General features: G+C 41.6%; 1 protein-coding gene and 1 long non-coding RNA gene across 5 annotated transcripts in view; one reads left to right on the top strand and one right to left on the bottom strand.

Moving 5' to 3' along the window:
• LOC139583947 (SH3 and PX domain-containing protein 2B-like) overlaps nucleotides 1-22,534 on the bottom strand; it is an 86,618-nt gene extending 64,084 nt beyond the window's left edge. For 2 of the 4 annotated variants that reach the window (XM_071415426.1, XM_071415435.1), the window contains exons 1-2: nucleotides 22,119-22,534; nucleotides 13,877-13,957 (exon numbers count right to left, since the gene is read on the bottom strand). In XM_071415426.1, the coding sequence (XP_071271527.1) occupies nucleotides 13,877-13,957; nucleotides 22,119-22,190 (153 nt within the window). In that variant the 5' untranslated portion in view covers nucleotides 22,191-22,534. The remainder of the gene's footprint in view (nucleotides 1-13,876; nucleotides 13,958-22,118) is intronic. The other 2 variants (XM_071415427.1, XM_071415445.1) reach the window with 2 other exon arrangements.
• Nucleotides 15,651-17,314, top strand: LOC139568195 (uncharacterized). The gene is made up of 2 exons (XR_011673538.1): nucleotides 15,651-15,942; nucleotides 16,926-17,314. It is a non-coding gene; the product is annotated as an uncharacterized lncRNA (long non-coding RNA).
• Nucleotides 22,535-23,912: the final 1,378 nt, after the last annotated feature.

Here is a 23,912-nt window from a genome sequence, read left to right as displayed (position 1 = left end):
ATTTCTTCACTTTGTTTTGGAGAATAGATGAGGGGGGGGATTTCTTCACTTTGTTTTGGAGAATAGATGAGGGGGGGAGGATTTCTTCACTTTGTTTTGGAGAATAGATGAGGTGGGGAGGAATTCTTCACTTTGTTTTGGAGAATATATGAGGGGGGGAGGATTTCTTCACTTTGTTTTGGAGAATAGACGGGGGGGATTTCTTCACTTTGTTTTGGAGAATAGATGGGGGGGGGGGGGGGGGGGATTTCTTCACTTTGTTTTGGATAATAGACAGACCTCACAAATACTAGATTTCTGTTTTGTCTTCTACACAGAGACAGACCAGAGTTAGAATCAACTAGGTTTATGATGTGGGCAGCAAGCAGGGATCTGAATGGCTAGTGGGGCTGGTGATGTCGACACTGTCTGTTTGGAGCATCCCGCTTCCTGCACTGGTGGAAAATTACTACTGGACCATCACAACACAAGGCCCATGCAATAGGAAACACTGGTGGCGTCTTCTCCAAAGTACAGTTCGGATTTATAGATGGGCTTGTTTAGAAGGGCCTGTATTTGACTCGCAGAGAGAAGGGGCCTTTTCTCGCAAACCTGTCTTACTAGTGGTCTTACTACAAATTAAAAGCCAGTAAAGTTGGGGCCTCCCGAGTGGTGCAGTGTTCTAAGTGGACCTTCGCCTAGCTGTGCCACTAGAGATCCTGGTTCGAGTCCAGGCTCTGTCGCAGCAGGCCGTGACCGGGAGACCCATGGGGCGACGCACAATTGGCCCAGCATCATCCGGGTTAGGGGAGGGTTTGGCGGGCAGGAATGCTCTTGTCCCATTGCGCACTAGCAACTCCTGTGGCAGGCCGGGCGCGATGCACGCGGACACGGTTGTCAGGTGTACGGTGTTTCCTTCGACACATTGGTGCGGGTGGCATCCGGGTTAAGTGGGCATTGTGTCAAGAAGCAGTGGCTTGGCTGAGTTGTGTTTCGGAGGACGCACGGCTTTCGACCTTCACCTATCTCGAGTCCGTACGGGAGTTGCAGCGATGGGACAAGACTAACAACCAATTGGATACCACGAAATTGGGGAGAAAAAAGGGTAAAAAATATATAAAATAATTAAAAATGCCAGTAAAGTTAGCTGTAAAGATTTCTCGGTATCCCTTGTAATCCCTTGCAAGACTCGTAAAATAATGTTGCTATGACAGTCAGCACTATGGTTTTGGACCAGTAAGTTCTTGACCCCGTGTCCTGTCCTATGGGAATACACAGTCTACACGCAGCTGTATAAATTAACTCAATGCAAAGCTATAGTCACACTGCAAATGGCTGTCAGTGAAAGAAACCATAAGTCTGTTGGTGGGTGAAGCCAAAGCAAACAGAGAAGAGTGAGCAGTGAAGAGGTTTGAGGTGAGAGAAAGGTTATGGTTGTACTCCAATGCTGTGGATCCAAAGGGACGTTTGGCAAAGACATATGATGGATATCAAGGAGGTAAAGAACATGTCATTCGCAGAGTAAAAAGCACCTTCTATACCTTGTTAATTATTGTCACTGATCTTATCTTAAAGTACTGTAATGTCATATCCACAACTCTCTTGTGCCCATCTTCCTCTGATTATTGCAACCATGGTTAATCAACAGCCTACTGACCATACTAATTACATTAATGACTATCCACTTTACCATCATATTAAACCCTACCTGCTTGGAAGTCATATACTCCTATTTACTGTCAACCTTGTTACTTCCTGCACCTCCCTATTCAATATCCATCATTCTCCTGTATGCTTTCCTGTCATCTGCAACCCTTCATCTCTCCAGAAACTAATGCTCCACCTAATATTCCAATGACTATTCAAATCACACCATATTTCCCAATAAACAAGATTTAAACATGTTTGTTAAGTTAATCATCTATTAAAGCTCTTCACATACAAATCCCTATGTAATGTACATCTTAATTTAGTTTGAACTAAATCATCCATATCCCGATAGATAGACCCAATAATACCCACCCCATGAAATGAAAATGTACTGAGCTGTTTCTACTAATGAGACCCAACAAAAGCTACATTATGAGAAGAACTGACTGGTGCAGAAACAGGAGAAAAAGACAAGATCAGCAAGGAGCCAAGGACACCAGTCCTGTAAATGGCAATTAGGGAAGCGCTTGGTAAATCATACTTCCAACCACAGCACACCTTCTTCTGTGGAACAAAGAGAAAGCAGAGAAAAAATACTTTGGAGTAAATACACATGACGACTATCTGTCTGGATAGAGGCAGATGCCTCATTTCACAGATCCTCCTTAGGGAGAGAGAAAATAATACCCCACACGCTGTAATTGTTCCCATGCGTCTAGCGGGGAGCCACACCCTGACTGACTCTGTCTCTCTTTACCATCGCTCCAACACCCTGTCTGTGGCCTGTAATCAGAGCTGCTGTCTCAGATGAGAAAAACCATCTGACTGAAGGGAATACAGAGCATTCGGAAAGTATTCAGACCCCTTGACTTTTGCCACATTTTGTTACATTACAGCCTTATTCTAAATTTGACTAAATTGTTTCCCCCCCCCTCAATCTACACACAATACCTCATAATGACCAAGCTAAAACAGGTTTGAAATATCACATTCACATAAGTATTCAAACCCTTTACTCAGCACTTTGTTTAAGCACCTTTGGCTGTGATTACAGTCTTCTTGGGTATGACGCTACAAGCTTGGCACACCTGTATTTGGGGAGTTTCTCCCCTTCTTCTCTGCAGATCCTCTCAAGCTCTGTCAGGTTGGATGGGGAGCGTTGCTGCACAGCTATTTTCAGGTCTCTCCAGAGATGTTTGATCGGGTTCAAGTCCGGGCTCTGGCTGTGCCACTCAATGACATTGAGACTTGTCCTGAAGCCAATCCTGCATTGTCTTGGCTGTGTGCTTAGGGTCGTTGTCCTGTTGGAAGGTGAACCGTCGCGCCAGTCTGAGGTCTTGAGCAGGTATTCATCAAGGATCTCTCTGTACTTTGGTACCCTTCCCCAGATCTGTGCCTCGACACAATCCTGTCTCGGAGCTAAACGGACAATTCCTTCGACCTCATGGCTTGGTTTATACTCTGACATGCACTGTCAACTGTGGGACCTTATATAGACAGGTGTGTGCCTTTCCAAATCATGTCCAATAAATTGAATTTACCACAGGTGGACTCCAATCAAGTTGTAGAAACATCTCAAGATGGTCAATGGAAACAGGATGCACCGAATCTCATAGAAAAGGGTCTGAATACTTATGTAAATAAGGTATTTCATTTTTTTTATTTTACTTGTTTTCTCTTTGTCATTATGGGGTATTATGTGTCGATTGATGATATATGTATATATATTTTTAAAATCCATGTAAAAAGGGGTCTGTATATTGTAGTCTCTGCTGCTGCAGACAGCCAGTTACACCATGTACACGTCACTCACATGAATGACTTGAGGATAGGTTTAAGGGTTCAAGCAACAAAATGGTAAAGACTGACTTCATTTGACAAGGGGAGTTTTCCTGGCATTGGTACTGTTCATTTCAGTCAAAACAAAACAGTACTACATATTTTACGGAATACGGTGCAGATTGAAGAATTGAGAAAAACTAAGTTAGATCTCAGGAGTTTTTTTACTCTGAATGAATGTATAAATGCCTACATTACCATGTGTAATGGTAATAACATGAGAACTAACTTTGAGGGCAAACTAACTAATTCTGATGAAAAAGAGGGCTGTTAATGACTGTTAAGGAGTAAACAAGGATACCACAGCGAATGTGGCCCCATGTGTGATGTATGCTGGGAGGTATGACATCACAGCCAGGGGAGTATAACAGGCATTCCTTTGTGGGTTGTATTACTATACCTAACAGAATACAGGCTTAACTGTCCAACTTCAAATACATGTACTAATTGGACAGAATCTTGTTTGGTCAGAGAGTAAGATCATTTGCGGCGGCCGGCTATCATTCGTCTGGTTCATATCCTCCTCTGTGACATCACTCAGTCTCATCATAGCCTTCTGCTCTTCATCTGAGAGTGGGACATGAATGAGTGGGACATGAATGAGTGTGTTCAAGGCATCCTCTGACAACCACATCTCTTTCTAGAATTTTAAACCGGCTCAACAGTAGACTACAAACTCCCTCTCACTCACTCTACCCCTCCCCACACACCACCCCTCCTTACAAGCTCCCGCCATCACTCACCCACCCCTCCTCATATCTTCATGCTAAAACTCTCTGATGTGGACTATATCTCTCATTGAGACTGCTACTTTAGTGTGACACATACCAATGCTGAGCAGGGAGGTAGGACACAAGAGACCCAGAAGTTGTCAGAGAAGCATAGCAGAGAAGTTGATGTCATCAGCCTTTAGCTGATCAGAGAAGACTGGCTGCACAAGGCTTCTTTCAATCAAGATCATAAAGGGATGCTTCCATCTCCACAACCAATGTTGTTCTACCGATGGGAATATGTAAAAAAAAAAAAAAAAACTAAGTTGTCTTTGACAACAGCAGGAAACACCAAACTCACTAGCTTCATTTTCAAACTTTTTTTGTGCCTTGCAAGGGTTCTGGAAAAAATGTTGTTTAAAAAGGAGTGATTATACGAAAAAGACCAACATGTGTTTTCAATAAGGGTTGTTGAAAACACTCCCCCCTAGCTGTTGAGAAACGTCAACAGACAGCGAGGCAAGGAAACTTGGTTTAGACATGCATTTCCTGCCACTGCATCGGTCAGCCCTGTAAGCAATGTGCTGGCTCACCACATGGTTTCCAAACTGCAGATTTTTTTTAAAGGGAGAAAATAAAATTCAAAAGGGAAAGAACTGAGCAGCAAACTACTCTCACATTTCAAGTCTGGCATAGTGACGCCTGGACGAACACTAGAAACCACTTCCGACGGTCATAAACAAAGGCAGGAGACACCAGTAAGCTAGCTTGGGGGGAAAAAGTGGAGCAAAGCAAAGATACCACTCCCATCTCATTTGTCCTGCTGAAGTCAAAATTCCTCAAGGTTTAGTCTGTCTATGGATGATAGATCAGCTTCACTGAGACAGACAATAGACCACAATTTATACATAATAATTGTCATCAAACATGAATACATACATACAAAATGAAGTAATGGACCACAATTTCTACGTCAAGAAGAATAGAATACCCTATTGCAGGATTGCCTAACTGGCGGCCCGCGGGCAGAGGTGGGTTGTAACGCATTCCATGTCCAATGATGAATTAGTACTTTTGTAGTTACTCTCTGTGAGCTGTACTTGCATTCTTACTCAAGCAATTTCTAAAGGAAATAACTTACTTTTTGCTCTGTTACACTTTACCAAATCAATTCAGTTATTCAGCTAGATTGATATTATTATATTGTCGCTGTCAAATGAAAACCTCATAACTACAAATGTTGTGTATTTTTTTATATACAGGAATCGATACTATCAAATCAAATCTTATTGGTCATATACACATGGTTTTCAGATGTTATTGAGAGTGTAGTGAGTTGCTTATGCTTCTAGTTCTGACAGTGCAGCAATATCTAACAGTTCCATAACAACTACCTAATGCACACAAATCTAAGTAAAGGAATGGAATAAGAATATATACACATAAATATATGGATGAGCAATGACAGAGCGGCATAGGCAAGATGCAATAGATGGTATAAAATACAGTACAGTTGAAGTCTGAAGTTTACATACACCTCAGCCAAATACGCTGAAACTCAGTTTCACAATTCCTGACATTTAATCTTAGTAAAAATGCCCTGTCTTAGGTCAGTTAGGATCACCACTTTATTTTAAGAATGTGAAATGTCAGAATAATAGTAGAGAGAATGATTTAGTTCAGCTTTTATGTCTTTGATCACATTCCTAGTGGGTCAGAAGTTTACATACACTCAATTGGTATTTGGTAGCATTGCCATTAAATTGTTAAACTTGGGTCAAACGTTTCGGGTAGCCTTCCACAAGCTTCCCACAATAAGTTGGGTGAATTTTGTCCCATTCCTCCTGACAGAGCTGGTGTAACCGAGTCAGGTTTATAGGCCTCCTTGCTCGCACAGGCTTTTTCAGTTCTGCCCACACATTTTCTATGGGATTGAGGTCAGGGCTTTGTGATGGCCACTCCAATACCTTGACTTTGTTGTCCTTAAGCCATTTTGTCACAACTTTGGAAGTATGCTTGGGGTCAATGTCCATTTGGAAGACCCATTTGCGACCAAGCTTTAACTTCCTGACTGATGTCTTGAGATGTTGCTTCAATATATCCACGTAATTTTCCTACCTCATGATGCCATCTATTTTGTGAAGTGCACTAGTACCTCCTGCAGCAAAACACCCACACAACATGATGCTGCCACCCCCGTTCTTTACGGTTGGGATGGTGTTCTTTGGCTTGCAAGCCTCCCCCTGTTCCTCCAAACATAACGATGGTCATTATGGCCAAACCGTTCTATGATTGTTTCATCAGACCAGAGGACATTTCTCCAAAAAGTAGGATCTTTGTTCCCATGTGCAGTTGCAAACCGTAGTCTGGCTTTTTTATGGCGGTTGTGGAGCAGTGGCTTCTTCCTTGCTGAGCGGCCTTTCAGGTTATGTCGATATAGGACTCGTTTTACTGTGGATATAGATACTTTGCACCTGTTTCCTCCAGCATCTTCACAAGGTCCTTTGCTGTTCTGGGATTGATTTGCACTTTTCGCACCAAAGTATGTTCATCTCTAGGAGACAGAACTCGTCACCTTCCTGAGCGGTATGACGGCTGCGTGGTCCCATGGTGTTTATACTTGAGTACTATTGTTTGTACAGATGAACGTGGTACCTTCAGGCGTTTGGAAATTGCTCCCAAGGATGAACCAGACTTGTGGAGGTCTACAAAAAATGTTCTGAGGTCTTGGCTAATTTCTTTTGATTTTCCCATGATGTCAAGCAAAGAGGCACTGAGTTTGAAGGTAGGCCTTGAAATACATCCACAGGTACACCTCCCATTGACTCAAATGATGTCAATTAGCCCATCAGAAGCTTCTAAAGCCATGACAATTTCCTGGAATTTTCCAAGCTGTTTAAAGGCATAGTCAATTTAGTGCATGTAAACTTCTGACCCACTGGCATTGTGATACAGTGAAATAATCTGTCTGTAAACAATTTTTGGAAAAATTACTTTTATCATGCACAAAGTAGATGTCCTAACCGACTTGACAAAACTATAGTTTGTTAACAAGAAATTTGTGGAGTGGTTGAAAAACGAGTTTTAATGACTCCAACCTAAGTGTATATAAACTTCCGACTTCAACTGTATATACATATGAGATGAGTAATGCAAGATATGAAGACATTATTAAAGTGGCATTATTAAAATGACTAGTGATCCATTTATGAAATTGTCCAATGATTTCAAGCCTGTATGTAGGCAGCAGCCTCTCTGTGTTAGTGATGGCTGTTTAACAGTCTGATGGCCTTGAGATAGAAGCTGTTTTTCATTCTCTTGGTCCCAGCTTTGATGCACCTTGTACTGACCTCGCCTTCTGGATGGTAGCAGGGTGAATAAGTAGTGGCTCGGGTGGTTGTTGTCCTTTATGCTCTTTTTGGCCTTCCTGTAACATCGGGTGCTGTAGGTGTCCTGGAGGGAAGGTAGTTTGCCCCTGGTGAGTTACCTGTGCATCTGTTAAAGTTTGTGAGGGTTTCAGGTGACAAGCCAAATTTCTTAAGCCTCCCGAGGTTGAAGAGGCGCTGTTGCGTCTGCTTCATCACACTGCCTGTGTGGGTGGATCATTTCAGTTTGTCTGTGATGTGTACGCCCAGGAACTTTCCACCTTCTCCACCGCTGTCCCATTGATGTGGATAGGGGGTGCTCCCTCTGCTGTTTCCTGAAGTCCACGATCATCTCCTTTGTTTTGTTGACTTTTAGTGAGAGGTTGTTTTGCTCACACCACACTCAAGAGTGCCCTCACCTTCTCCCTGTAAGCTGTCTCATCGTTGTTGGTAATCAAGCCTACTACTGTTGTGTCGTCTACAAACTTGATGATTGAGTTGGAGGCGTGCCACGCAGTCATGGGTGAACAGCGAGTACAGGAGGGGGCTGAGCATACACCCTTGTGGGGCCCCAGTGTTGAGGATCAGCAAAGTGGAGATGTTGTTTCCAACCTTCACCACCTGGGGGCGGCCCATCAGGAAGTCCAGGATCCAAATGCACAGGGTGGGGTTGAGACCCAGGGCCTCTAGCTTAATGATGAGCTTGGAGGGTACTATGGGGTTGAATCCTGAGCTATAGTCAATGAACAGCATTCTTACATAGGTATTCCTCTCGTCCAGATGGGATAGGGCATTGTGCAATGTTATGGCCATTGCTTTGTCTGTGGACCTATTGGGGAGGTAAGCAAATTGAAGTGGGTCTAGGGTGACAGGTAAGGTGGAGGTGATATGGTCTTTGACTATAAGTGAGTGTCTTACTCACGTCGGCCATGGAGAAGGAGAGCCCACAGTCCTTGGTAGCGGGCCACGTTGGAGGCACTGTATTATTCTCAAAGCGGGCAAAGAAGGTGTTTAGTTTGTCTGGAAGCAAGACGTCTGTGTCCGTGACGTGGCTATTTTTCTTTTTGTAGTCCTTGATTGACTGTAGACCCTGCCAAATACATCTCGTGTCTGAGCCGTTGAATTGCGACTCCACTTTGTCTCTGTACTGACGTTTTGCCTGTTTAATTGCCCTACGGAGGGAATAACTACAATGTTTGTATTCGGCCATAATCCCAGTCACCTTTCCATGGTTAAATACGGTGGTTTCAGTATTCAGCGCATTCAGTTTTGTGCAAATGCCGCCATCTATCCACAGTTTCTGGTTAGGGTAGGTTTTAATAGTCACGGTGGGTACAACATCTCCTATGCACTTCCTTATAAACTCACTCACCGAATCATACGTCAATATTATTATCTGAGGCTACCCTGAACATGTCCCAGTCCGCGTAATCAAAAAAATCTTGAAGTGTAGATTTCCGAATTGGTCAGACCAGCTTTGAATAGTTCTTAACACGGGTACATCCTGTTTGAGTTATAGCCTATAGGAAATGAGGAGCAAAATGGAGTCTTGGTCAGATTTGCCAAAAGAAGGGCGGGGGAGGGCCTTGTATGCATCACGGAAGTAAGAGTAGCAGTGATCCAGAGTTTTGCCAGCACGTGAACCACAGTCGATATGTTGATAGAATTTAGGTAGCTTTGTTCTCAAATTTGCTTTCTTAAAATCCCTATCTACAATAAATGCATCCTCAGGATATATGGTTTCTAGTTTCCATAAAGTCCAGTGAAGTTCCTTGAGGGCCGTAGTAGTATTGGCTTGAGGGGGGATATACATAGTTGTGACAATAACCGAGGAGAATTCTCTTGGGACATAATACGGTCGGCATTTGATTTTGAGGAATTCTACGTCAGGTGAACAAAAGGTTCTTGAGTTCCTGTATGTTGTTACAATTACACCATGAGTCTTTAATCATGAAACATACACCCCCGCCCTTCTTCTTCCCTGAGAGATGTTTATTCCTGTCGGCGAGATGTACACAGAATCCACGTGGCTGTAGCGACTCCGACAGCATATCCCGAGAGAGCCATGTTTCCGTGAAACAGAGTATGTTACAATCCCTGATGTCTCTCTGGAAAGCAACCCGTGCTCTAATTTTGTCTACCTTGTTATCTAGAGACTGGACATTAGCGAGTAATATACTCAGAAGTGGTGGGTGGTGTGCGTGCCTTTGAAGTCTGACCAGAAGACCGCTCCGTCTACCTCTTCTCTGGCAGCGTTGTTTTGGGTCAGCCTCTGGAATCAGCTCAAATGCCCTGGGTAGTTCGGACAAAGGATCCGCTTCGGGAAAGTCGTATTCCTGGTTGCATTGCTGGTAAGTTGACGCCGCTCTGATATCTAATAGTTCTTCCCGGCTGTATGTAATAACAATAAAGATTTTCTGGGCTAACAATGTAAGAAAAAAAGTTTCCTAAGAACTAGAAGTGAGGCAGCACTCTGTTAGCACCATTTTGTCTATTGGTTCCCCTTTACATCTGTAAGAATGTTTCCCAACCCCTTGACCAATGAAATGTATTCTAAATAGCTTGTCATCAAAACTCTTCAAGTCCATTGGCTCTCAAAGTTGTCCATCATTCCTGTATCTCCACAACAGCTCTTGAAGTGATGCGCACGTCTTCACTCCTAAGGAGATTTTTCTTTGTGGGTTCTTAGCCACACACGATCAGAGGTAAATCGCACCTTAATTAGCTTCTGCCTTTGTAATATTATATATTTCTGGAGTAAGATATATATTTATCGGATATAATTCTGCTGTTGAAATAGTTTTCAGGGCGAGTGCAAATTAAATGGCTAGGTAGCTAACCCAGAATCTGACAATGTTTAATCTCCTGTTTTTAGCTCCCCATATGATCTCTGCTTGTTAGCTAACTAGCCACCTTGTCATTGGCATAAAGAGTGAACAGATTCATTAGATGTGTGTGGCAATAGCTAACACATTAGGTTGCCACTAGATTAGCTCGCTGGGGTGTCAACCATGTAGTTAGCTAATGTTTCCTAGATCAACCGATCCTCCCACTCCATTGCTGTCTCTCACTGTGTGCGTCTAAAATGTATTTCTGTTTTTATGACCAGACCAATAAGCACATCTGTCATACAGTACATCATCTCAGTAAGCTTTTTGGCCCATATACTGTAGCTACTAGAAATCAAGTCAACCGAGGGGGAGAATGGGCCAACCAAGAAAAGAAAAGACCCTTCAAAGTGGAAAAGAGAGGTTCGGAAGAGAAGGAGGATGCAGGGTAAATCCTACCTTGGCAGGAAAAAGATTGATATCTGCACTGTTTGATTATTTGTATTACTTACATGTTTCTTACCTGAATACCCACCTTGATGTTTCGTTCCATGCTGAAATGTGTCTGATTTAAAATGTTTCATTTCCATAGTGCACAGTACTGCTATGTACTGTATTTACAGACCCAGATATCTTCCGTTCAGCATTTTTAAGTCTAGGCATATGTTATATCTAATTGTTTCCAGATTAAAAAGAATAGCATGGGATGCAATTTATTGCAGAGTCCAGCATCTTAGTGTGCCAGAGAGTAGGGGCATGTTTAGCTTTTGTGCAAAATGCAGCTCACAACAGGCAGCCCCATGATCTCAACAGAGGACTGTGCTGTTTCCACTTTTAAAGGGTTTTGTTGCTCCATTACCGCATGTGGAAAATATGTGACAGCTGTGAGATTCTGGGAGAAATTAGCAAAGTATCAGCTATACATCACACCGATGCATAGGAATGGGAGTTTGTATTGACAATGGTTTTAGAGTTTAGAGGGCTTGATGATTAGTTGACAAGTTAAATCAGGTGTGCTTGTCTGGGGCTACAACAAAAAAAGGTGTGCTGTTGGGGGTACTCGAGGACTGGAGTTGGGAAACACTGGCTTACACAACGGTTCTGGCTTCAAGTCAAGGAATCTAAAGACAAACTCTGCATTAGTAATTAGAGAGGAGTAAACTGAACAACATGCAGAGCTCGTTTTCTCTTACCTGATGTAGCTAAAATATGAATGCTTCGCCTATTCCTCTCTGATTTAGAATATGCCATTGCACAAACAACCTACTAATGTAGGCCTACTTTACACGAGCACTAGTATCAGGGTGTATTAGCTAGCTACCTTTGCTCTGACTAAGTACATTTAGCTAGCTATCCAGCTAACTAGCGATTAGCATTGGCAGTTAACACAATTTATTTTGGCCACAACTTGCTAAGAAAACACAAACTAAGTGTTTGCAGACAGTAAGATACAAAAACTGATGGTGTAATATAGAACAATTGCAGATTCATATTAAGAAGCAAGGAAATCAGCATTCTGGTCACCAACATCTTGTTGCATCTGCAGCATTGACCATGCAGACTGTCCCTGCCAGTGAACAGCAAGTGGCTGTGACTCATAGTAGAGAAAACACTGCTCTCCTTGAGTGACAGGGGGCGGGGCTTGGTGTGTGTATATGGAGAGAGAGGACCCCAGTAGCAAACGGAGTAAACTATAAAAAAACACATTACACAAGGCAGAGTGGTGTAACACACTAAACAAACCAAACATTAAAATACCGTTATACAAGATAAAGTAAAAACACAAACCGGTCCTTGCATCAATACCAGTATATAGTAAAATATGGTATACCGCCCAGCCCTAGGCTAGGTACTGTAGCTCACCCCTACAGTTAGATGGAGATGGAATGTGAGGGGACATCAAGACCAGTCTGTCTTTGTCTTCCCTCAATGTCTCAGGGCTCTATTTTCGGCTGGCGCTAAGGAGGTGCAAGAGTCAAAAGCACATTAATTTCGTCATGTAAAAAGTGGCACACTGGCATTTTCCACCCCTTACGCCAGGTTCGGCAATTTACCTGTCTAACATCAGCTCGCTTGCGCTGAGGTGGGAGGGGTGGAAATATTTGAGGTGTGTCCTTCAAAATGTGTGCCAATATGACAATTTCAGTAAGCACAAATAGGGATATTTAAGACCGACCAAAAGGTAATGGCATTGATTTTGCCAGCGGAAGCGGACACAGTAACCTTATGTAAATCACCAATGTTGTATTAAAATATCACGAGCAGCAAAAACATCAACAGACATTCTCCTTTTTTATTTGTATTGGACATTATTTTCGTCCAGCTTCTGTGAAAAATTAGGACCTATTATGTGCGATGCCCATTGAATGAGAAGTGTCAGGACGCCTGTTTAGGAACATGAACTAAAATAACTATAATTTTGTGAGAAAAAAATAATAGTAATAGTAATAGTTTCCAAAAACATGGCTGCCTTATTGTGAACCCAGAGAGCATATTTTTCCATTGATGCTTTACAATACCAGAGAATTGTCCAGTAGTGAAGCAGCCAGGTGATGTGTTCCACAGCGGGAAACACTCTTCCAGCCTGGGCCATCTCATTGGTTTTATGTCCCTACTGACACCAGCCTTGGCAGGCTCTCAGAGATGCATCCAGGTGGGTCAGTGCATTTGGCTGCTGCTGCAGAGGAGCAGCAACAGCCAGATTACAGGACTCATCACTCCTTCACTGTGCAAGTTCACATCCTAAATGGCACCGTAAAGTTCACATCCTAAATGGCACTGTAAAGTTACTGTAAAAACAACAGGATATTTTGTACAGTGTAGATTCTGAAAGAGTTTTCTGTCATCTTTCTGCCCTAACGGTTTATAGTCTTATATTCATAGCCTTACCAAAACATTATATCTCATGCTTTTATACATTATATTATTTGTAAGTAGTTAATAGTGACATAATAATGAATTTGTTATGAGAAGAAATAGCATTTGTCAGTATTGGATGATCTATTTAACACAGATGGCCACAGAAAAAGGAACTGGAACTCTGATGAAATTCCCTCCACATGCAATAAACGGCCTGTGTGACGTTCTCGTCTGAAATAAATATTTTTGTGGTTATCTGTTGGAATCCACATTTAGCTTCTCCAGGCTCCATTGAATTAGCTCATTTTCCGAATCGACTCATATAAATTACCAAACCAAGTCACATGGTTCAATGACCCAGACACTAACACTGTATTCCTATTGGTACACCTGTACGATGGCATTGTACAATGGCATTTTAGCCCTTAGGGCCATTATTTATAAATGTTGTTATTTGTCAGGGACAATGTACAACATGCCATTGCACCAGATGTAGCTAGATAGCTCATTTTCATCTGTAGTCCCTGGTAGAAAGTAGTGGACTACAGGGAATAGGGTGCCATTTGAGACACAGCCATATAGTGTGAAACTACGATTGTACTGCAAGGTGTGCACAGTGGTTTTCCCAGAACAGTTCCCAGCTCACCTGCAGGTCGAAGAACTTGCTGTAGCGCCTGAAGATGACCTCAGTGCTGCCATCAGACCAGGACACTTTGATGATGTAAACCTAACAAAAAAAAAAAAAGGTGTTATCTTTAAACCTTTTTTTCCCCTACAGAGCCATACCAGGTAGGTGTGACGACCAGGATCCATACCAATTGGCATGCATTTATGCTCTTGTTATAGTAACAACAATAACAGTGTAATAATCTCTGTAAGGAATTGGTAAAATCCCAAGATTTATTTTCTGATTCATGGTCACACAAAAGTCCACAATGACGTGGTTTCCAGGGAAGATGTCATTCAAGGAAATAGAGTTGGTTCATTGTGTGGTAATTTAGTGTGATGTCTGTCATTTCCACAGACACAGAAGGGATATCCTTTCATATGAACTCACTTCCCACACCTTAAGATCATCATTTCCAATGAAATAGGAAATGATCATGCCTACTACTCACGCATATTGGGCTAACACTATTGAAGTCTAGTCTTACAAAGGATGCATGGACATATGACATACCACCACTGTGAGACAGCAGAACATTGTATTACATTGCTAAAAACCGGAGGTTTTCATAGTCAAAAACAGCCAAACTGACCGATCCAGTCTGCTGATGTTTCTATCAATAGTTTTCTTTATTTTCATCTATATCTTCCCTTTAGGAGTGCAATGAAATACTAGAGGCTTAGGTATTCCGCTTGTGACATCAATGAAAACAACCCTGTGTAAAGATCAAAGTACTAACTAAACCGTGAATACAAAATAAAACATCTTGTCGACTGTCGTCATGCAATAATGGCCTGCTGCTGCTGGCTGACATACAAGCACAACAAACACTTTCCTTTTTTTAAAAGAGGAAGAGCGAAAGAGAGGCTGGGAGGTGATCGGACGTGAACTCTCCAGTGATTGTGTCTGGCTGAGTGCTTCTGTTGGCCTCTGTCCCAGGATGGGCCAGCTCGGCCTGTCCCTTTTCCCCTGCCTTCCCTGTAGGAGACCAAGGCTGTGGACGAAGCTCAATGCAGGACTCAACGCATGGCACACGACCAGTGAACCAGTAAACACAGCAGATGGAGCAGACACAGGAGCTCAAGAACTTTATATCCTGCACCTCACGATGCTCACTGCGTATTGGCATGTTAGTATTATGTAACTAGTCATCATTATCACCGTACATCCAATACTCACACCCCATATCTCCTAGGAGGACTGAGGAGTGGTTTTTTAAATAGGAAAAACATTCCTCCATCTGCCTCAGCCCACGCTCAGCTCCTAACCCTTTCCCTGTGCATGAGAGATAATTCAAAACAGAAAAGCTGAGGTGGCTTGGATACAGCGATGGAAACAGTGTTGTGATGCACTGATCACAGCACCATCAGAAAGTAAAATCCTGTATCGTGTAGGCATGCTTCGTCACGTTGTGCAATGTGCACACAAGGTATTCTCAATATCTCTCTGATGGCTCAGGGACTTCGTAGTAGGCCTGCCACCCATTTGTAGAAGTTAAGCTTGCACCACAAAAAGTTGTAGTCAGGACTAAACACAAATGGGCCAGACAGTCTCAAGCGACATATTCTGCTTCTGCTCTCTATCCCAGACAGAAGTGTGCAGAAGCGCCTCCCTTGTTCAAACATTCCATCAATGCCTTGTGTACTCTGAGCTGACAATGACCTTCGGAATAGACGAGTGAGTAGTATGCTTCCTGGTTAACAAATACCCATGCCCAAGGCCATGGTTTTCTACCCCAGTGTTTGTAGCCTATAGAGGGTTGCCAGTTGACTTTTACTTTGGCGGCCATGTATCAATTCTTTCGATAACAACTGATGAGTGGCTAACCCTAGCTGCATGATAACAGTGCCTAAAACAAGTTGATTCACCACCACAGTCAATTTCTGTGGTAGGAAATATATATATATATATATATATTTTTTTTTTACAGATAACACGCAATCATGAAACACCAAGGAGATAAGACAGAAAACCGAAGAAACCTTTTTGCCCGTTCAGACCTGCACCAAGTCAGTACAGGATCTGCTCCGATCATTTCATCACAGGTAAGTCTGATCGATTTATAATTTAGTTCAGCTGTTTGCCAACCAGGTGTTACAGCAAGACTAAATTAGCCAACAGTATATAGCTAGCTAATAGCGTGTAGTCTAGCTATTAGCATGTGTCAATGGGATTCAAGTTTTGGGGAAGCTACTTTTTCACCATTATAGCAAAGGATTGCATGCGTCTCTCATTGCATTTGCAGACTAACGTAAGCCTATTAGCCTATCCCTAATGTGATGAGTAGATTGGATAGTCATAATTTAGGCTATATCAGAGACGTTTTTTTACTTTGCAAAAAAAATAAAAAAAATAAATGTGCCCTTTGATAAACATTTTATGCATTTTTATTCTACTACACTTCATATAACAGGAGACATTAGCATAATCTTTTTTTAGTTTGATGGTAGCCTATGCCTACTCTGCTGACACTGACAACAGATCAATAAAAACAAAACCATGTAATCTAGGCCTATGAAAAGGGATCATAGCTAGAAGGGATCGAGCTATTGTCAAATTAACGTCAAAAGTAAATGTTTTTAATTTTAGCTAACCCTTTTCCTAACCTTAACGTAATTATCCTAACCTGCTACGTTAATTCTCCTAACCTGCTGCGTAAATTCTCCTGACCACGAAAAAGGGAGACACAAATTGTACAATATGACGTCCATATAGCCCGGAGATAAACATTATTGTTCCAAAAAACTCCAGTGGCACTGACCCAATGATAATTTGTTGGGAACTTTATTCATACGAGGGAAAATGTATGGACATTACAGCATAGGACAAAGGCCTCAATGGGATAGGACAACCTGCTGTGTTGACTATTGGTTGTTCCAGCCCAACATTAGATTTGATCTTTATATGACACAAAAACCCCTGACTGAACTAAACACAACAAAACAATTAAGAGCCCTGATGGTACAGGTGACCTGAAGAAGTGATATTCTAACATCAGGTGTGCTTCTCATTTGTTTATGTACCGTAGGTTCACCAGCTGACCTCTAACAGGACACTCATGTCGACTGGATTCCCACTGCGAAGACAAGCAACGCTGCAGCAGCATGAGTTTCTACTACTTTGTCCCTTTCCTTTCCCTCAGTTATACAACGTGGTTGTCATATGCTGTGCTTTGGTCAATCTGAATGATTCTGTTGTGCCATTTAAGTAGAGAGCACCGTCACCTTGTCGTCATGCCCCCAAAAAATGCTCCCTTAAACCGTATGAATTTATAAAATGTAATTTGGTACAACATGTAAAAGACGATTGTTTATGATATTGTAAACATACTGGACATGAATAATGGTGCAATGAAAAGTATTGTGTGTGATCTCTGCTTTGCCTTGCCTCATTTGAATAAAATGTATTTCTAATAGACTAACTTATTTTTCTTTTACAATTTAAAAACACATTTAGCATTGACAATGTTATTGTTGTGGTAGTCGTAGCCAAACGATCTACATTATCAGTGGCACCTCCAAGTGCCAGTCAGACCTTCCGGGAGAAAAGTATCGGGCATTGAACTTGGTAGTAGTAGTTGTGTGTATGTTTTAAGCTAAGGATCAAATAATCTCCTGCTTCCAGACATTTCACCATGTAGATTACAAGGGATTTGCACTAAACAATTTCATGTCAGCACAAGGCATGTATAAAACGTAGTACAATGATTAGCCTCTAAAATTGTCTACTGGTGTCGTTTTTTAAATTGAGAACCTACAGTTGACGTCGGAAGTTTACATAGACTTATGTTGGAGTCATTAAAAGTCGTTTTTCAACCACTCCACAAATTTCTTGTTTTACAAACTATAGTTTTGTCAAGTCGGTTAGGACATCTACTTTGTGCATGACAATAGTAATTTTTCCAACAATTGTTTACAGACATATTATTTCACTCCATCACAATTCCAGTGGGTCAGAAGTTTACATACACTAAGTTGACTGTGCCTTTAAACAGCCTGGGAAATTCCAGAAAATTATGTCATGGCTTTAGAAGTTTCTGATAGGCTAATTGACATCATTTGAGTCAATTGGAGGTGTACCTGTGGATGTATTTCAAGGCCTACCTTCAAACTCACTGCCTCTTTGCTTGACATCATGGGAAAATCAAAAGAAATCAGCCAAGACCTCACAAAAAAATGTAGACCTCCACAAGTCTGGTTCATCCTTGGGAGCAATTTCCAAACGGTACCACGTTCATCTGTAAAAACAATAGTACGCAAGTATAAACACCATGGGACCACGTAGCCATCATACCGCTCAGGAAGGATACGAGTTCTGTCTCCTAGAGATGAACGTACTTTGGTGCGAAAAGTGCAAATCAATCCCAGAACAACAGCAAAGGACCTTGTGAAGATGCTGAAGGAAACAGGTACAAAAGTATCTATATCCACAGTAAAACGAGTCCTATATCGACATAACCTGAAAGGCCGCTCAGCAAGGAAGAAGCCACTGCTCCAAAACCGCCAATAAAAAAAACAGACTATGGTTTGCAACTGCACATGAGGACAAATATCGTACTTTCTGGAGAAATGTCCTCTGGTCTGATGAAACAAAAAATAGAACTGTTTGGCCAAAATGACCATCGTTATGTTTGGAGGAATAAGCGGGAGGCTTGCAAGCCGAAGAACACCATCCCAACCGTGAAGCACAGGGGTGGCCGCATCATGTTGTGTGGGTGCTTTGCTTCAGGAGGGACTAGTGCACTTCACAAAATAGATGGCATCATCAGGGAGGAAAATGATATGGATATATTGAAGCAACATCTCAAGACATCAGTCAGGAAGTTAAAGCTTGGTCACAAATGGGTCTTCCAAATGGACATTGACCCCAAGCATACTTCCAAAGTTGTGGCAAAATGGCTTAAGAACAACAAAGTCAAGGTATTGGAGTGGCCATCAAAGCCCTGACCTCAATCTTATAGAACATTTGTGGGCAGAACTGAAAAAGCGTGTGCGAGCAAGGAGGCTTTACAAACCTGACTCCGTTACACCAGCTCTGTCAGGAGGAATGGGCAAAAATTCACCCAACTTAGTGTGGGAAGCTTGTGGAAGGATACCCGAAACGTTTGAGCCAAGTTAAATAATTTAAAAGGCAATGCTACCAAATACTAATTGAGTGTATGTAAACTTCTGACTCACTGGGAATGTGATGAAAGAATGTGATGTGATGACTACTAGCAGTTCCAGCTGTCAGAGAAGAGAGAGAGTGAAATAAATCACTCTACTTTTATTCTGGCATTTCACATTCTTAAAATAAAGTGGTGATCCTAACTGACCTAAGACGGGGAATTATTTTTACTAGGACTAAATATCAGGAATTGTGAAAAACTGAGTTTAAATGTATTTGGCTAAGGTATATGTAAACTTCTGACTTCAACTATATAGCTGAACAATATGTAAACAATGTGTGAGTTCAGCTATTATCTGCTTCAGACGCACAATGTCAAGGGGTGCATTGCAAATGCCCAGAAGGCTAATGACATCATACTGTAGTAGTGTAGGCCTATGGCTGCATTGGCATTGCATGTCATTATCAGCTGCGAAATGGATTCACATATATCCTGAAAAAAGAGTGACAATCAAATAAAACTAATTGGAGAGCTTATGACTGAACCAAAAAGGTTCAGTCAAGAATAAAACACAGAACCAAACATTAGAGATTCCCTTCACATCTTTATTGCAGGATTGTGATCTGTGATTAAATCAACATTGAATAATAGTTTTAAGTTAACAATTAAAACAAGTTAAATACTTCACATAAATGAAACACTTTCATATCATTTCAAAGTATACAAGTAAGCTAACTCATATGTAAAGGTTAGACATCTTAGTAACAAGTAGGCTATTGTTACTAAAGCACAATTTCAGGTGAACAAAAAAGGAAATACCTGAGGTGGCCAACCTCGCTCCACTGATCCCTGATCTACTGGGTGAACAGACTTCTGCTCCAGACCAGCAATAGCACACTTGATTTTCAACTAATTAGGTTTGATAAATTGAATCAGGTGTGTTAGTGCTGGGCTTGAACAGAAGCCTGCGCACCCAGCAGGGTTGGCCTGCTCTAGCTGTAATAGGTTTATACATTGTGTGTGACTTCAACTGTATTTTTATTGACAGCATTTGCTAACATAGGTACACATATAATCCATGGTATACAAGGATGTACCCTTGTTCTCTTGGTACAGTCATTGGGACCTCATCTGCAGACAGGTTATCTGAGGACAGAAAACATCCCAAAGAAACAGGCTGCATTATACTCAAATTAGACAGCACTGAATATTATGTTGCTATAGCTCTCTATCCTCAGTTTTCCTCACTAGGGACTGGAACTGGAGAATATTTTCATAATATCCTCCCACAAAAGGTACAGTACCTGCCTTATCCAGAGTAAACTACGCTCTCTTCTCTGACAGCTGGAACTGCTAGTAGTCATTTCACCCTCTTCCACGGCTGTTAGCTAGCTAACATACCTAGCTACAAATGCATTTCAAGTTACAACAATAAATAAATCAAGATGTCTAGGTAACTAGCTAATATGAAGTTAGCTAGCTGGTGATATTTAATTCACTTGGCTAGCTAGCGAACATTATGTTAGCAGCTCATTTGAGTTAGCCTGAACACAAAGTTCCTGTAGCTATCATGTTACAAATATATTTACCTACTTAAATAGGTTCTCCCACTGCCTCCGTTTTCTGGGTCCTTAGAAAAACGAAATAATGGGCAACCTTCCAGAAGTTAAACACAGCCAGTCATGTGGACAATGAGGAGGACTTCCACCAGACTGACTCTGCTCTTCCAACATGGCACCTGGTGCGGTTGCTAGGTGATTTGGGCTCCCGAGTGGCGCTGCATCTCAGTGCTAAAGGCGCCACTACAGGCCCTGGTTCGATTCCAGGCTGTATCACAAACGGCCGTGATTAGGAGTCCAACAGGGCGGCGCACATTTGCCCCAGCGTCGTCCGGGTTAGGCTTTGGCCGGGGTAGGCCGTCATTGTAAATAAGAATTTGTTCTTAAAACTGACTTGCCTAGTTAAATAAAGGTTCAATAAATAATATAAATACATTTGTGACTCAACTGCAAGCCCTCTATAGGAGAGCATAAAGGCCTGGTAGGTAGGGCTACCCACATAATCATACTGTAATGCACAGATTCTCCACTTCAGGAAAAAAATCTGGTTGTCTCGCAACCATTCTGAAATAGACATTAGACCAATGTACTCGGGATGTTTGGAAAAGTCCGTCAGGTTTTCTAAACACAGACACCTATCATGCCCTCCACTACTTTCAAAACCGCTATGTTGAACTCATTGTTTACATTTACATTTAAGTCATTTAGCAGACGCTCTTATCCAGAGCGACTTACAAATTGGAAAGTTCATACATATTCATACATATTCATTGTTCTTTCTCGGGTGCATAGAATTTTACTCTACTTTACTGTAATAGTCATATAACATCCAAGTTGCAGCAGTTTTGGAAAACACACTTATTCATATTTGTTTTGTGATTTGTATGTTTATTAAAGTTCAGGCGGCAGGTAGATTAGTGGTTAGAGTGTTGGACCAGTAACCGAAAGGTTGCTGGATCGAATCCCCATGCTGACAAGGTAAAAATCTGTTGTTCTACCCCTGAACAAGGAGGTTAACCTACTGTTCCTAGGCTGTCATTGTAAATAAGAATTTGTTCTTAAACTGACTTGCCTAGTTAAATAAAGGTTAAATAAAATAAAGTCATAATCAGGTGAACATTCTTGTTCAGAAGACTATATTATCATTATTTCACTAGTAGCCTAATATAGGCCTAAAAGGTATTTGAATGTTTATGTAAAATAACACCCAGCATCTGGAAAGTGCATGCATGATGCCCCGTTATTTCCCGATGTTGACAAGTGTTCAGGTCTAAGAAACAATTAATCTAGAAATATATATATATCCTTCATTCTAATTTTCTTTAGATGAATGCAACAAAGTCGCACTGTAATCTTTTTTTGCAGCAACTGTTTTGGTAAAATGTAATTTGATACTCCCTTTGTTTTACCTTTCCTGACTAGAGCAGCCAGCGAACGAAAAATATTATAACTGAACTTTAATCAAAGAAAATAAGGGTTTTGTGGCGTGTACTTTCCTACAATATACAGATGTGGTCGGTCCTCTACCGTAGAAAAAAATGACTTGTTGACTCACATAGTGTTTGTTCGGATTTCTCCTCTTCTGGACATCTTGAACTGTTACTTCGTGCACGGTCCGCCTTGGCATGATGTTCTCTTTCAGCGCTTCCACTAAAAAAAACAACCCGGTTCTAGAACGATCAGACCCGAATGACAAAGTTTACCCACCCAACCTTTGTCATTCACGCGGGTGAGATCCTTGATTGCTGGATGCAACAAATGCGATTATTTCTCGTAGATGGTCCACGTCAGATTTCCTGTACCACATTCAGTCGCTACTCTTCTTGCCCCGTTCCGCAGTAGGCTATGTCCGAACTTCTCTGAACCAAACTCCCAGCCTATCCCAGCTCACCGACTCTAATTTGATAACTGGAAAGCCTCCACCACAGACCAGCCCTGCCTGCGACACTTTAAATCAGGTTGACGTTTATTGGGATGAGTCTTGTCCTGGAGGCAGAACTGAGCGATTTCTGCTTGATCCAATAGTGTGTGATTGCGGCTAGCAATTCAGGGCGTTCCTGCATGTGGGCAATGCTGCATCTGTAGAAACGCCCCCCTCGAGCATCCCATTTGTTCCTGCATTTAAGGCACCCCTGGAGCATGCTATCTTCATGCTTGTGTGACCCTTCTGGTATTCTGGATTTCCTCTGAAATAAATGAATTATCAGAGTTTTTCGGGGGCAAAGGACACTGTCTACCGGTGTCCTAGCTAGCTTGCTACCTAGCACACAGTGTTATTCCCTAACGCCTGCCGAACACCTGCCCTCGCCGTCCTTAACAGAACTGCAGGAAGAATTGCATTGAATATTATTTGTCACATGTGCCCAATACAACAGGTGTAGACTTTACCATGCAATGCTTGCTTACGAGCCCTTCCCAACGATGCAGAGTTTTAAAAAAATATTACAAAAATAGTAACAAGAGGAATAAAATAAAATAACACGGATGGAGCTATATACAGGGAGTACTAGTACCAGATCAATTTACAGAGGTACAAGGCATTTGAGGTAGATATGTACATGCAGGCAGGATACATAATAATAAGAGTAAAATAAATAACAGAATAGCAACAGCAAATAATGAGTGTAAAAGGGTGTGTGTGTGTGTGTGTGTGTGTGTGTGTGTGTGTGTGTGTGTGTGTGTGTGTGTGTGTGTGTGTGTGTGTGTGTGTGTGTGTGTGTGTGTGTGTGTGTGTGTGTGCGTGTGTGTTGTGTCAGTATGCGTGTGTGTGTGTGTGTGTGTCATGTGTATGAGTTCATACAGTACCAGTCAAAAGTTTGGACACACTTACTCATTCAAGGGTTTTTATTTATTTGTACTGTTTTCTACATTGTAGAATAATGAAAGTATAAAGAATAATGCCATAATATGGACTTGGTCTTTTACCAAATAGGGCTATCTTCTGTATACCACTCCTACCTTGTCACAACACAACTGATTGGCTGAAACGCATTAAGAAGGAAAGAAATTCCACAAATTAACTTTAAACAAGGTACACCTGTTAAATGAAATGCATTCCAGGTGACGACCTCATGAAGCTAGTTGAGAGAATGCCAAGAGTGCGCAAAGCTGTCATCAAGGCAAAGGGTGGCTACTTTGAAGAATCTAAAATATTAAATATGTTATGATTTGTTTAAGACTTTTTTTGGTTACTACATGATTCCATATGTGTTATATCATAGTTTTGATGTCTTCACTATTATTCTACAATGTAGAAAATATTAAATATAAAGAAAAAACCTTGAATTAGTTGGTGTGTCCAAACTTTTGACTGGTACTGTATGTAGTGTATGTGAACGTGTTTGGGTTT

Source organism: Salvelinus alpinus, chromosome 1, assembly GCF_045679555.1.
Source record: "Salvelinus alpinus chromosome 1, SLU_Salpinus.1, whole genome shotgun sequence".
NCBI classification, from domain to species: Eukaryota; Metazoa; Chordata; class Actinopteri; order Salmoniformes; family Salmonidae; genus Salvelinus; species Salvelinus alpinus.
The sequence above is the reverse complement of the archived record's forward strand: the minus strand, read 5'-3'. Positions and strand labels throughout refer to the sequence as shown.